General features: G+C 49.5%; 1 protein-coding gene across 1 annotated transcript in view; it reads left to right on the plus strand.

Moving 5' to 3' along the window:
* The window catches only part of DMBT1 (deleted in malignant brain tumors 1), a 52478-nt gene that overhangs the window by 34189 nt on the left and 2610 nt on the right, over positions 1 to 15679 (plus strand). Inside the window, 9 exon segments of the mRNA XM_052660824.1 lie at positions 454 to 594; positions 894 to 1096; positions 1495 to 1815; positions 2314 to 2340; positions 5352 to 5381; positions 5618 to 5768; positions 7387 to 7595; positions 8683 to 8867; positions 15011 to 15399. Of these exon segments, the coding sequence (XP_052516784.1) occupies positions 454 to 594; positions 894 to 1096; positions 1495 to 1815; positions 2314 to 2340; positions 5352 to 5381; positions 5618 to 5768; positions 7387 to 7595; positions 8683 to 8867; positions 15011 to 15399 (1656 nt within the window).

Below are 15679 nucleotides of genomic sequence, written 5' to 3' on the forward strand. Positions count from 1 at the left end.
CGCTGGAGAGACCTCTGGTCCCCTGCCACTTCCTGCTGCCTGTGCCTGTTCAGTGAGAGAGAAAGGATTAGGTCCTCTGATCATTTCTATGAAAATAAGTGTCCCACTCATGCCATGCAGAACTGTGACCATTTTCGAAACAGATGGAGTGGCAGCCTTACAGGGCTTTCTCTGTTAAATGCTCCTTCACATTGAGAGTGATCCCCAAATGATCTTTAGGGCCCCTTGAAAACATCTGGTGCCAAAAATGGAAAGGTGTGCTGCTGTGTACGCCAGTCCTTTGGACCAGTCTCCAAGTAGGTGGGAATGGTCAAGGCACTGAGAAGTCCTGCTGGAGGGAAAAGGACTTCCTGAGGACACTCACCCAGAAGATGACCGCTGGTCACAACACCCCCAGAGACCTGCCACAATGGGGGTGTTTCTCTCTCTCTGCTTTGCAGGTTCCTTTCCAAGTTGTGGCGGCTTCTTATTCAGTGCCAGTGGGAACTTTTCCAGCCCATTCTACCCAGGATACTACCCCAACAATGCCGACTGTGTCTGGGAAATACAAGTGAAACCCGGCTACCTCATAAACCTGGGCTTCGACAGTCTGCAGTAAGTAACCCCCAGGCCACCTGGAAAAGGAGGCGTCTTCTGTGGACTACCTTGTCATTTGGGTTGGGTTCTGGGCTGGGAGGCTTTCCCACCTCGGGTGCCATGGACTACATTTCAGGTTTCTCTGATTCCCTACCAGGAAGTATCAGTCTCAATATTGGGCAGTACATTGATCTGATTAAGGAAGAGCAAGAAGAAGATCTTAGACTCAAGGACATTTCTCATAAAGTCCAAAATATCTACAAAGTTTATGAGCAGCAGACATCCTGATGTTGACCTGAATCCCGTTTTCCATACAGGTTGGAGAAACACAGTAGCTGCAATTTTGACTATGTTGAAATCCTTAATGGCCCACTGAGTAGCAATGCTTCAGCGAGGAGAATCTGTCATTACACCAGGGAAATATTCACTTCTTATTCCAACCGATTGACTGTTCGATTTCGGAGTGATGGCAGTGTCCAAAACGCTGGTTTTTCTGCTTGGTATAACTCCTTTCCAAGAAGTGAGTACAAGACATAGAGAAAAGATCTGTGGTTACCAAGGGGATGGGGTTTTGGGGAAGGGATGGCTGCGGATTTGGGGATTAGCAGAAGCAAACTACTACATTCAAATGGATAAACATCAAGGTCCCACTGTAGAGAACAGGGAGCTATATTCTGTAACCTGTGATAAACCGTGTGGAAAGAATATGGAAGCGTATACAGAAAAGAATGTATCTAGAAGATGAGGGATCTGAACTCTGTGATGTCAAGGGCCCCTTCCAGGTGGATCATGTAGCTGATTATTCACTGATCAGTGTCATTGGGTGACTTTGGGGATGGGGAAAGAACCAGGGGTTAATTGGCTTTGGGTATTTGCTGGGGGATGGGGTCATCACCACTTACGGCGTGTGTCTTTCAGACGTCAGCTTGAGATTGGTGAATTGGAACTCCTCCCATCCCACATGTGCTGGGCGTGTGGAAATCTACCATGGTGGCCAGTGGGGAACAGTGTGCGATGACAGCTGGGACATTCAAGATGCCCAGGTGGTGTGCAGACAGCTGGGCTGTGGATATGCAGTCTCAGCCCCAGGAAATGCCTACTTTGGCTCTGGCTCTGGCCCCATCACCTTGGATGACGTGGTGTGCTCAGGGGCGGAGTCTAATCTCTGGCAGTGCCGGAACCGAGGCTGGTTCTTCCACAATTGTGGCCACCATGAAGATGCTGGAGTCATTTGCTCAGGTATTGGGTGATGTCATTTGCGGAAGGCCCCTTTCACCTCTGAGTTGCTGGAAACTGGAGTGGTGGAAACTGGAGGCCAGTGACTGATGGTGTCTGTGGCTAGTTCAGGGTGTGGGGGTGGGCAGGAGCTTGTCAGAGTACCCCTTGACTTGTGCACTCCAGGAGACCTTGCAGAGGCCTCTTCATCTCTGGTCCTTGTGCTGAACGCTCAGCTGCTATCCAGCTTACCATTACTCTCCCATTTGCTTTATGGGCTTACCCTGTGGCTTGGAGGGTAAAGAATTCACCTAAAAACAGAAGATGCTGGTTCGATCCCTGGTTTGGGAGGATCCCCTGGAGAAGGAAATGCAACCCACTCCAGTATTCTTGCCTGGAGAATCCCATGGTCAGAGAAGCCTGGCAGGCTACAGTTCATGGGGTCCTTAAAGTGCCCGAGAGGAGTTAGCAACTAAGTAACAACTTGGAGCTGAGGCTGATCACGCTTCCTCTTTCTTGCAGTTGCACCGACCAATTCCTCCACTCCGGGTGAGTCCCTGCAGTCCCACCCAACCAAATCCTCTCCGGGATTCCACCTCTCAGGTTTCCAATAGGAGAGCAGCCTCCTCCTGGGGAGTCATTTCCCTCCGTGTCAGGGTCCAGACCTAGTGGATCCAGGGAATTTGAAGTGGGGACGGAGTCAGCATCCTAGGAATTAATTGTTTAAGATATGGAGGGAGATTAGAAAGAAATAGTGTAGTAGGAAAATACTAGTGGAGAAAAAGAGGCTGAATAACTTGGTTTACGTGGAATACCAATAAAACTCCAAGACAAGGAATTTGCACCATCTACGTAGGCCACCGGTGCCCTCTTGAATAGCGGAGGGTGCCCCACCTTGGGCTCCCTCTCGCGTGGGTCTTAGAAGCCAGGGCAAGTAAGTAGACATGGCGAGCATCCACACTCCAGATGGGAATTCAGCCAGAAGGGGAAAGAAAGAACGACACGGGGAAATCAGTCTTTCCAGAAACTGATCCGTTTTATTTATTTTCAGGTTTGCTTATATACCTTTTGTTACACATAGAGACAAATGGAAATTTTAAAGTCACAAGGGGGTCAATAGTCCTGACCTTTATCAAAATCAGGTGCTTCATATAAATGTATACAGAAAGGTCTTAGGGGTTTTACATCATTTTCTGGCCAGGGGGCCTGCTAACATTTTATGATCCGTTCTTTTCTGATAACGGTCAGTCAACCAGAAACTTATTTTCCAGGGGTGATTTTTCTTAAACCAGGCACCACCCTCTGAAGGTACCAGATAAAGTTGCATTCCTATAAGGTGAGGGTGTAGTGTGTTACAATTAAGAAAGGAATTTACTTAGCCTAAGGTTAACATGATTAATCTTAAAGGTTAATACTTATTTCTCCTATATGCTAGTTATATTCATTATAAGGGCAGGGAATATGGAGATTTAGCAGCGAACATTGGCCCAATAAATGAAAAACTCTTCACCAACATGATTTTTATGTTTAGAAAAACCCAATGCTAAGACTTTCAAAATACTCCAAACTCTCTGTGCTATTTATGATTGAGAGGTTGTAAACAATCATGTACATAGTAGCAAGAGTGTGGATAATCCTGTCACACAAGCTAGTCTGCCACCAGAGAGGTTTGACCTGAGACACCCCTGTCACGCCCAGGAATTTTTATTAACTGGAGCTGTAGGTTAACTCCTTCTCCGATAGAGGTGGTGGGGGATAGCTCCCTGTAAAGTCAGAGGTATAGGTGGGAGCTTAAAGCAGTAAAGTAGGCAGACTCTGGTTTTGGGGGTAGATACTCGGGAACAGGGGATTTCCTGAGGCTCGGTCCCGCCTTTGCGTATGCCGAAGCCTCCTTCCTCATGACCTTTGCCACGGGCAGAGTTCCTCACGCTGGCTCCCGGCACCTCTGAGGACTCTGGAGGCTGTTCAGTGACCCACTGAGTCCCCAGGACCAGAGCTGTCACTCAGCTGTCCCTGGAGGAACCTCTGGTCCCCCGCCACCTCCTGCTGCCTGCGCCTGTTCAGAGCCGCTGTCAGGTGGAGAGGATTAGGTCCTCTGATCATTTCTATGAAAATAAGGGTCCCAGTCTTGCCATGCAGTACTGTCACCATCTTAGAACCATGACTGAATAGCAGCCCTACAGAGGTTTATCTCTTAAATAATCCTTCATGTTGAGAGCAATTCCCCAAATGATGTTTATGACACAAGGATAATGTCTGGTGCAAGTATGTTTGGATGTGGTGTGTTCTCTAACCCTTTTTGGCTGGTCATAGTGTAAATTGGTATAATCAAGTCTCTGAGAAGTCCTGAAGTAAGGAGAACAATTTACTTTCTCCATCAAACTCTTGAGTATGGAATTAAAACATGATCCAGCAATATCCTAAAATCACTTGGTTTGCTTTCTAGATTGGCTGCCCTCAACAACTACAACCACTCCGAGTAAGTATCACATTTTCCCACCTGGCCCGCAGGCCTTGGGTTTCCTCTCCCCAGGCTTGGCTGCTGGTCTCCGGGCTGCAGTCACGGCACTCACTCTCCAGTGAGTTCACCGCTCCTGACTTTCCTGCCACGTGGCGTCTCTGTAGCTGATGTCCCAACCCCAGGAGGGCTGCGCCTCTCTCCAGGCTCTTCTTTGTCCTTTAATCACCTGGCCATCCGGCGATTCGGGTCTCTGGTCAGTGTTTAGGTGAAGTCTCCCACTGTGTAGGTCCTGCCCCTTGTCTGGGACACTAGTCCCAGGTCAGTGCAGCCTGGATGGAACCTGGCATGTAATCAACAAAAGTTCCCAATAGCCTGCTTCTGAGTGGGTGCTGAACCGCCCCTCACTGCCCCCTCACCATGCCCCAGATTTCTCCTCTGCATCCCCAGCCTCCCCTCCTCACCACCTGGTCTCCTATAGCAGAGCAGCAGCTTCAGGCTGCCCCTCCCCCTGACCCATTCTCTGCAGTGCTCTAGGGTATCTTCCTCAAATGCCAAGGTCGGTCCCTGCCTCGAGGCCGGAATCCTCAGCACCATCTGGACACAGATCCTCAGTGCTCAGGGTAATCTCTAGGGCTTGCAAATTCTTTCCCATTGTGGAGTTGATTCCTGCCACCCTTCCCATCCCTGCTCCACCCACATCGGGGCTCCCCAGCTATGCCAGCTACTCTCATACCTACTCTCATACCAGCATGTTCCTTCGCACATGCTGTTCCCTCTGCCTGGAACACACTTCTGACCTTTTGGCCTCACCTCCCTGTGTACCCGTCCCCTTTCCTTCCTCAGTTTGGGTCAGGAGCCAAATCTCCCAGCTCCTAGCACCTCCTGGGCTCTGCTCCATCACAGTCCCATCCCTGGACGCTGGGATTCGCTCTTTTTCAGCCTCTTCTTTAGGCTGTGAGCTCCCAGAGGGCAAGTCCCGCATCTGGCATCTCGCTGGGAACCTGGGGTTGGCACATTTCCAGCGCAGAGCTGACAGGGACTCAGCAGCTGAGCCAAGGGTGCCAGGAAACTGATCATTATCTTTTCTGTTTGTCAACAGATCCTGTTTATGACGTCACCAGCCCAGCCAGTAAGTTCTGAGCCCCGTTGACCAGTCCCCCTTCCCTTCTCCTTGATGACAGTGACACTGGGGAGGGACGAGGAGAACCGTGAGGAGATGGCTTCCCTAAGTACAGCCACGCTGTAGGGGCACCGCCCTGACCCTCAGTAGGTAGTCCAGGTGTAGGCGCCTCCTGGTGGATTTCCCCCGTGTGACTGCACGGTGTACACTGCGGGTCATCGGCATTTCTCCCTTTGTCCCAACAGCAAATTATTCCTGCGGAGGCTTCCTGACCCAAGCTTCAGGGAACGTTTCCAGCCCGTTCTACCCTAGGAACTATCCGAACAACGCCAAGTGTGTGTGGGACATTGAAGTTCAAAACAACTACCGAGTGACTGTGACCTTCAGAGATGTCCAGTAAGTGCGTGTGACGGTGTGGTGAGCACCTTGCAGACAGTTTAGGAGGAGAGAAATGGCGCTTCAGAAGAGATATTTGCCCCACTGCCCTTTTTTTTCCTATGGGTTCCATTTTTGACCAAGCCTAGGAGCAGCTGCGGAGGGGACTCCAGGATCAGAGTCCTGGGTCAAGTTGCAGGCCTGTCACTACTTTGCTGCGTGACCTCAGGAAATCATTTAACTCTCCTGAGCCTCAAAAGAGGATAATAAAATACCCACTCCCCTCCCTTCCTGGTTCCTGGGAAAGTCACAGGAGAAATATATGAAAATACTTGGGCAAACCAATGGGAGGGATTATTGTTAGAAGTAGTAATAGCACAAAGAATCCTATTAACAACCTCACTAGTTTTTCTGAACTCTTTTCTCTCGGCTCCCTCTTTCTTGGGGGAGTGGTTTCGGGCAGAAGAGGAATAATTCCTGTGGCAGAGCATAGGTTATCTGTTGCTCATCCAATGAAGGGTGGGAATCCTTGTTTTAAGAAGAGGAGACAACATCAGAACCACTGGGATATATGATTGGCTCAAGGGGCTGGGGTGACCACACAGAGACACCAGTAGCTTGTAGAGTCCTGGAAAGCGGTACCATCATTTTTTCTCTAACAGTCACCACTGAACAAAGTAGTTTTTTCTCTAGATTTCTGGTTGCAGTGGCCTGGAAGTTTCTGCCTTGGAAATTCGTGTGGAGTTTTGCAAAAGATATGATGCTATTTTAATCTCTTCATCATTACTATTCATTTGGGGGATTGTACTTAAAGCTCATGAAATTCTACAGAGGAAGGTTGACCGTGACTAGTTCTGAGCCAGCATCTTAATAATAATGACCACCATTTGTGGCATTTTAGGAAGCACTTTTCCACTGTTAGAGCCTCATGATCGCTCTCTTTAGTATACTTGCATTGGGAGATTTCACCTTTATAAATAAGAAATCTGAGCTGCAGAGAGGTTATCTGACTTGCCCAGTATTTATTTGTTCAATTATTTGCTTCTGTCACTATGAATTCATGGATTTTAAGAAAAAAATTCTATGGGAAACTGGGGTCTTTTTGATCAAAGAAAAAGTTGAAGGTGGGATGTCATTCTTTCTTATGAACTGTGAAGGGCTGTCAAGAGAGCAGCTGTAGATTTCATATGCATGACCCCAAAAGGCAGGACTAAGAGCGATGTATGGAGGTCATGGGAGGATGAACCTCCACTGGATTTAAGAAAGTCTAACAAACTGGTGGTTACCAGTGGGGAGAGGGGTTGGGGAGGGGCACTTGGGGTAGGGGATGAAAAGGTACAAACCATGATGTAGAAAACAAACTACAAGGCTCTATGGTATCAATACAGCCCAGGGAGGAAAGCCAATATCTTTTAAATAAGTATATATGGAGTATAGCCTTTAAATATTGTAATCACTATATTTACACCCATAACTTGTGTAATATTATACACTGACTCTACTCCGGTAAAAAATGAAAGTCTATTCCTTTCGATTATTAATTTTGTTGGAGTTTCTGGCTTAGAGATGTAACACCTCTGACCGCCGGCATCAAATCCTGGCTGAAAGTGAAGCCAGACTGTGCCTTCCATCTCTGCAGGCTGGAAGGCGGCTGTAACTACGATTACATCGAAGTGTACGACGGCCCCCACCACAGTTCCCAGCTGCTCGCCCGGGTTTGTGACGGGGCAAGGGATTCCTTCACCTCATCGTCCAACTTCATTTCCATCCGCTTCGTCAGCGACACCTCCGTCACCAAGAGAGGGTTCTCAGCTGAATACTTCTCCATTCCTTCCAATGGGAACACAAGTAAGTCCTCGCCCATCCGGGGTGACGCCTCTGAGCGCCTTTGGTGGCTCAGCCATCCCAGGGCTGTGGAAGGAGAAAAGAGAGCCGCCCCGTCAGGTCATCAAGGCTTGGTGTGGGGCAGAAGGGGGCCAAGAGCAAGGGGTCCGGGGACTCCGGCTCCCCAGGACTGGCTGATGGGTGGTGGGTTGGCCTTTCTGTGGTCAGCAGAGACGAAGCAGAAGGGGCGAGAGGATGCTGTCATCAGACAGTGAGATGTCAGTGCCAAGGGCAGAGGGGACCACCTGGCTTGAGACCTTGTGGCCTTCCCAGAGTGTGGGACACTGTGGCCTTGTTCTGAGACCTAGCACATTTGGCTGATTCCTGAAAGTGGTCTGAGCTGCTCTCTCAGCCACGTCCAGCAGAGGCTGGTGGCCACGGTTGGATCTGTTAAATGGACTGATGTACAGATTGACCAGGGGCCAGCAAGGAGATGTGCTGGCTATCTTTGTGGTCAGGATTTTAAGCACTGACCTGCCCTTAGCTGCAGGACCTATGCTAAGTCCACAGCTAAGGATGTTGATTTCCCAACATCCCTGAAGGTTGCCCCAAGTGTTACTCTGTGTGTGTGTGTGTGTGTGTGAGTCACTTAGCTGTGTCTGACTCTTTGCAATGCCATGGACTGTAGCTCATCAGACTCCTCTGTCCATGGGATTCTCCAGGCAAGAATACTAGAGTGGGTTGCCATTCCCTTCTCCAGGGGATCTTCCCCACTCAGTCATCGAACCTGAGTCTTCCGCATTGTGGGGAGATTCTTCACCATCTGAGCCACCAGCGAGGCCCAAGTGTTATCCTACCAAAAGGATAAATGGCAACCTGGCAGAAACATTTTGTTGTTTTGCATCTTGCCTCCATTTCTCCATCAGAGGAATCCTTGTCCCTGTGCCCTTATAGGGGTCTCAGGAGAATGAAACTGACTTGAGCCCCAGGGCATCTGGGGGTGTGGTGAGCTGTGTCCACAGGAAGACCATGTGTCAGCCATCTCAGTCTTTTTCTGTGGGCTTAGCGGGAGGTGCACTGACTGACTGCACCATCTGCCTTTGGCCCCCAGAGCTGCTTTGCCTGCAAAATCACATGCAAGCCAATGTGAAGACGAGCTACCTCCACTCCCTGGGCTACTCTGCCAGGGACCTTGCCATTCCCGGCTCGGACACAAGCTACCAGTGTCAGCCCCAGATTACGTCGAGCCAGGTGACGTTCATGATTCCCTACTCTGGCTGCGGCACCACCCAGCAGGTAAGCCTGGAGCCTCCCCCCACCTCCTGCCAAGCAAGCTTTCTTAGCAATGGCTGCTATGCTTTGGAAATCCTGGGGACCCAGAAAACATGACTGTGGTATAACCAGAACATAATCTGGGTGAGGATATAAATGTGTTCCTTGGTGTCATGATGTGGCTGCAGCCACGTTCAAACAGAAAAAGAAGGTCAGTGGGGAGTTTTCTCCCACAGTGTCCAGCAGAGAGGGTGCCTGGTAGGCTGCCATCAGGTCAGCAAGAACAGTAGCAACTCCCAGAGGCAGTTCCAGGTTTTGAAGGTCCTAGAGCTTACATAGGTCGAGGTTGGGGTGGGTGAGAGGGACGGGTGCCTCCTTTGTGGAAAGAACGCAAGCATATCTTACTTTTAGAAATCTTACAGAAACGCATGGTGATGCCAGCGCATTGCTGACCCCTGGGAGGACCTGTGCATGGGGTTGGGGTGGGGATGGGGGTGCTGAAGCCTAAACTTAATTGTTTTTAGTCGCTAAGTCGTGTCCAGCTCTCATGAACTATAGCCCACCAGGCTCCTCTGTCCATGGGATTCTCCAGGCAAGAATATTAGAATGGGTTGCCATTTCCTTCTCCGGGGGATTTTCTTCATCCAAGCATCAAACCCAAACAGATGCTTTTTACAACTGAGCCGCCAGGGAAGCCCTTAAGCTTATTAGCTTCACAATACATCCGCCTCTGCAGGTGCCACTTGTTGGACTGTCACCACCTAGGGTGACCAGCTGTCTTGGCTGACCTGGGGCTTGGCCAATTTTAGCGAGGAGAAGTCCCATGTCCCGGGAAACTCCTCGATCCTGTCACCCTACAAGTGACAGACCCTGAGATTAGTCCTGGTAAAACTCCCGAAGTCCTCCAGCAACAAGATACAAGCAACAAGCCTCCCCTCATTGTCATCCCACTTGAAAAGCAGGGAAACTGGGCTTCCAGGAGTCAAGCAGGTTGCCCAAGGCTCCTTAGCCAGATAGGTAGTGGCAGGGCTGACGTCAGACTCCGAGAATCTCAAAAATGTGGCAATGGGTGAAAGAAGGCAGGCATGCCAGATCCCCTGCCCTGTGATTCCATTTCTGCAAAGCTTAGAAATGGAGAGTCAGTGTGTGATGGGCCAGCCTGGTGGGGGCGATGCCTGCAAAAGGCAGATGGAGCTCTGGGATTATGAGAATGTCGGGCCTCTTACTGCCAGCAGTATAGGGGGGATGATGAGAATGTCGGGGATGATGAGTATAGCCCTGCTGGCACTCTTGGAGTTGTTGCATTTAACTCCATGCAAATTTATTTCAAACTCTCCATTCTAGTTCTGAATTTTTGAGTGCCACCAAAGTAACCACTTCCAGATCTTGTCTTTCAGGGAACAGTTCAGTTCAGTTCAGTTCAGTCACTCAGTCGTGTCCGACTCTTTGCAACCCCATGAACCACAGCGCGCCAGGCTTCCCTGTCCATCACCAACTCCTGGAGTCCACCCAAACCCATGTCCATTGAGTCGGTGATGTCATCCAACCATCTCATCCTCTGTCATCCCCTTCTCCTCCTGCCTTCCAGCTTTCCCAGCATCAGGGTCTTTTCCAATGAGTCAGCTCTTTGCATCAGGTGGCCAAAGTATTGGAGGTTCAGCTTCAACATCAGTCCCTCCAATGAACACCCAGGACTGATCTCCTTTAGGATGGACTGGTTGGATCTCCTTGCAGTCCAAGGGACTCTCAAGAGTCTTCTTCAACACCACAGTTCAAAAGCATCAATTCTTTAGCACTCAGCTTTCTTCATAGTCCAACTCTCACATCCATACATGACAACTGGAAAAACCATAGCCTTGACTAGACGGACCTTTGTTGACAAGGTAATGTCTCTGCTTTTCAATATGCTGTCTAGGTTGGTCATAATTTTCCTTTCAAGGAGTAAATGTCCTTTAATTTCATGGCTGCAAGCACCATCTGCAGTGATTTTGGAGCCCCCAAAAATAAAGTCAGCCACTGTTCCCCCATCTATTTGCCATGAAGTGATGGGACCAGATGCCATGATCTTAGTTTTCTGAATGTTGAGCTTAAGCCAACTTTTTCACTGTCCTCTTTCACTTTCATCAAGAGGCTCTTTAGTTCTTCTTCACTTTCTGCCATAAGGGTGGTGTCATCCGCCTATCTGAGGTTATTGGTATTTCTCCCAGCAATCTTGATTCCAGCTTGTGCTGCACTCAGCCCAGCGTTTCTCATGATGTCAAGGAACAGACACAGAGCAAATGCTTTTATTAGGTTTGTTGTTGTTTAGTTACTGGATCATGTCCGATTCTTTGGGGACCCCAGGGACTGTAGCCCCGCAGGCTCCTCTGTCCATGGGATTTCCCAGGCAAGAGGAGTGGGTTGCCATTTCCTACTCTAGGGGATCTTTTTGACCCAGGGATCCAACCTGCGTCTCCAGCATTCACAGGTGAATTCTGTACCATGGAGCCACCTAGGAAGATTTTTATTAGGTTTAGTCTGCAGCGAACATACAGCATGAAATGCTCAAATGTGTACAGTGTGTGTGACACACACGATCAGAGGGTTTGTCAGTCACCAAAGACATTCTGCCTGTTTGCTGTGTGCCAGGCAAGGGGCCATGAGGGTGCTGTGCCTTGTCTGTTCCAGTCACAAGGAACAGTGACAGAGACAGGGGACTCTCAACTAGCTAACCAGATGAGCCTGTGGGCGGCAGACGGGTGCCTGGGCCCGAGGGTCTGCAGTTAACACTGCAGTCACCCAGCTCCCATCGGATCTCTTTCTGGGAGGACCTGAGTGGGTCATGGAGGCATAAGTGCAGAGAAGCGTACAGATGAGTCACGCCCTGCAAACACTCTAGTCCACCTGGCTTTTACATTTTGCAAATCAGTCATGTTGGATTCTGGTTAGTCCTGAGTTTAGTCAGTGGGAGTCGGTCTGCCACAGGCAACCACCCCTCCTGGCTCCAAATGTACAGCCTGGAGCCTCTGATGTCTGGGCTATTCCATCTGTGTTCCTTCATTTTCTGTTAGGAGATGCCAAAGCCACAGGGTAGCCCTGGTCTTCTAACCTGGATGGTCATGGGCCACATAGGTTAATTCTTATTCTTCTGCTTATTTAAATACCTGTATCCTCTACAAACCATGCCTCCAAGGCAGGCCCACATTTCCTTCATCTTTGCCACAGCCTATGCCCCTTGGTGCGGAGCCTAAGCCTTTATAATCAGATTACTAACGGCTAGTTTGTGTGCCAGACACCGAACTCTGAGTTTCAACGAGACTTTCAAAATTCTTGAGACAACCTTTATTCCCATTTAATCAAGAGGAAACAGAGGCTTACAGAGGTTAAGCCACTTGCTCAAGGCCACATGGTCACGAGCCGAGATTCAAAGACAGGATAGTGTGACCTGTAGCTGAAACTTTCTGCATCTCCTCCAGGTACCCTGTTTAGGCGGTGTCGGGCAAATGTAGAGGCCAGGACAGCCTGCCCTCCCCATCCATCCCATGCCTTGCACAGTGTGGGCGTGCGTGCTTAGTCACTTCAGTAGTGTTCGGCTCTTTGTGACCCCTTGGACTGCAGCCCACCAGGCTCTTCTGTCCATGGGATTTCTCGGGTGAAAATACTGGAGTACGTTGCCATGCTGTCATCCAGGGGATCTCCCCAACCCAGGGATCGAACCCACCTCTCTTGCATCTCCTGCATTGGCAGGCGGGTTCCTTACCCCTAGTGCCACCTGGGCAGATGTCTAATAATGAATTTTAGTTTTAAGTCAGAACTGCTTCTTATGATCATGAACTAAACCCGCATGCCACGTGGCTTGGTGTGCATTCAGAATCTAGCTTGAGCATGGAAACCAGAGACAAATATGGATTCAAAAACACTCCCATGTGTATGTCCAAACTGAAGACACTTCAGTTCAGCTTTGAAGGAGTAACAGGATGACAACATTTATGTGGTTTATTGTGCTAATCACTGGCACGCCAATAAAAAGTTCCCCATTTTTTAAAAGAAAATGTAAATACAGCGTACTTCCCATAGGAGCTTCCCTGGTAGCTCAGGTGGTAAAGAATCTGCCTGGAATGTAGGAGACTGGGGTTTAATCCCTGGGTCCAGAAGATCCCCTGGAGAAGGGAATGGTTACCCGCTCCAGTATTCTTGCCCGGAGAATCCCATGGACAAGAGAAGCCTGGTGAACTATAGTCCACATGGTTGCAATGAGTCAGACACAACTGAGCGAGTAACAGTTCCCATGGAGGCCTGGAAGGCATAGAGCCCCTTCTAGGTTCTCCTCCAGACCTGAGGCCAAAGTGCAGGCTCTGGCATCCCCTGCAGCCCAGAGACTCGTTCTGACAGAAAAAAAGGGAAACCAAGGTGAGAGAAGAGGCAAGGTTCCCCCAGCAGCGAAACCACTTTGAAAGTGAAAGTGACATTGCTCAGTCGTGTCCGACTTTTTGTGACCCCATGGACTGTAGCCTACCAGGCTCCTCTGTCCATGGGCTTTTCCAGGCAAGAGTACTGGAGTGGGCTGCCATTTCCTTCTCCACTAAAACCACTTTAGTTACCTGTTAAACTTTTCTCTTTTCACAAGTCTTTCTGGAAGGGACTAACTCAGAGCTGAGCTCTACAACTTCAGATATGGAGTGAAAGCCTCTGCAACACATGCTGTTCTAAAGAATAATTATATTTAGGTTGTACAAGTGCTGGCTTCAGAAGGGAACTTGTCTAATCTCCCAAATGGCCAGAAATGCACTTTTGTTCCTCACGGTGTACATGACTGTGACTCAATGACTCACTTTTTTTGTTGTTGTTGACTCAGCCACAGGGCATGTGGGACCACAGTTCCCTGACTAGGCATTGAACCTTCGCCCCCTGCATCGGAAGCACAGTCTTAACCACTGGACCACCAGGGAAGTCCTTCTTCCATTTTTTTTTTAAGAGTAAGGTTATCTTACATTTTACAAGGGCTTCTATCTAGGCCACTATTTTTGTGTCCATTCCTGCAAAGGCGCCCACAGCTGGTGGGAACTCGTACCAGGCAAGGTTCTGACCATCACAGCATTTGGGAGGGAGTCCTCCCCACTCCCCTGTCTCCACTGGAAATGCTGCTCTTGTGCTCAGCTCACCTGCGGCCAGATGATCATGACCGTGGGGCTTCCAGGGGCACTTGTTCACTTGTGACCTTTTGGCCATTTGGGCTTGCTACTGCCAGCTCCATCCTTCTTTCATCACAGTACTTTTGCTGGGCTTCTATGCCCCAGGTCTTTCCTCCATTCCATGAATTTTTATTGATGCTAATAATGCTATCATCAACACTACCAAGCTCTGGGAAAAGAGAGATGCTTAGACATCACCCTTTCCTTGAGTTGCTCACAGAGCATCAGGTTGCGAGACTCTTTTCCCTGGAGAGGTTGTTCTTACAAGATGTAAGCCCATCAAGCAGCATGAGACACCAACAATCATGAGTTTGCTGCTTCCTGAAAGGTGCAGTAGGAAATGGTGTTGTGGTTTGGGGAGCAGAGAGGCAAAGCATGATGGAAATGCTCCTGTGTTGCCATGGCGCCCACCCCGTGCTCCATAAGAGCCTCTGGGGAGGTTCCTGCCCAGAGGTCAGAGAGCTGCCACGGCTGTAAGTCTGGATCTCTGTTGCTTTGGGCTCCAGCAGCTTCAGACACCAAGCTGCAACAGCTACACGCATCCCCACAGCACAGTGAAATCGAATCCTGCCAGCCGCCCCTCCCTCACAACTGCCTCCCTTTATTTCTCCCAGCAAGAGTGAGACTGAAAGAGAACAGCCCAAAGGGCCCCGAGCCAGGAAGACCAAACTCAACTTAGTCATACAGTCAGGGTAGGGGTCATCCAGACACACCCATCCTTCCATGAGCAGCAGCTCCCGGGAGGACCACCAACCTTGTGGTCTGTATCATGAGGCAAAGGAAAGGGGAGGTGTGAAAGGAGGGAACCTTGCTGGGAAGTGTGTCTACCCCAGGTAACAGTAGCCATAGTGACAGATACCTCCCATCTCTCTGAGGCTTTGGGAGCATTTTGTAGTCTTGCAGCATCACTTCAATCTCCTCCTAACCCAAACCAGCAATGAGATGCCCTCAGTGGATGACATTTGCCTGAGTCTGCTCTCCTTCCTGCCCCTCCAGGTGGATAATGACACCATTACCTACTCCAACTTCCTCAAAGTGACTGCTTCAAGCGGCATCATCAATAGGAAGAGGGACCTCCAAATTCACGTCAGCTGCAAGATGCTCCAGAACACCTGGGTTAACACGATCTATGTTACTAATGACACCATCGAGGTTGAGAACATACAATATGGCAATTTTGACGTGAACATTTCCTTTTATACGTCCTCTTCGTTCCTGTATCCGGTGACCAGCAGCCCATACTATGTGGACCTAAACCAGAATTTGTACCTTCAGGCTGAAATCCTCCGTTCTAGAGCCTCCCTAGCCTTATTTGTGGACACCTGTGTGGCATCACCGAATCCCAATGACTTTACATCTTTGACCTACGATCTCATCCGGAGCGGGTAAGTTGCATCTTCTGGGAGTGGACTTCGGCCTATACCTGATAAACTCATGCCCAGCTAGCCCAGAGCGCAAGGAAGGCAGACTGGGCTCCAGCAGCTCAGGCTTCAGCAGCCAGGCTATCATTTCTGGGTATCTGGAGAACTCAGGGAGTTGTCAGTTGCCATCCAGCAGGTTAGCTGTAAAGTAAAATTAGACCAAGTGACTAAACTCCAGGCGAGCCTTAAGGTTCCAAAGATATGCACATAGCAGGAGCAACACTGATTTTGAAGCAGACTGCGG

This window comes from Budorcas taxicolor, chromosome 23, assembly GCF_023091745.1.
Source record: "Budorcas taxicolor isolate Tak-1 chromosome 23, Takin1.1, whole genome shotgun sequence".
NCBI lineage: Eukaryota > Metazoa > Chordata > Mammalia > Artiodactyla > Bovidae > Budorcas > Budorcas taxicolor.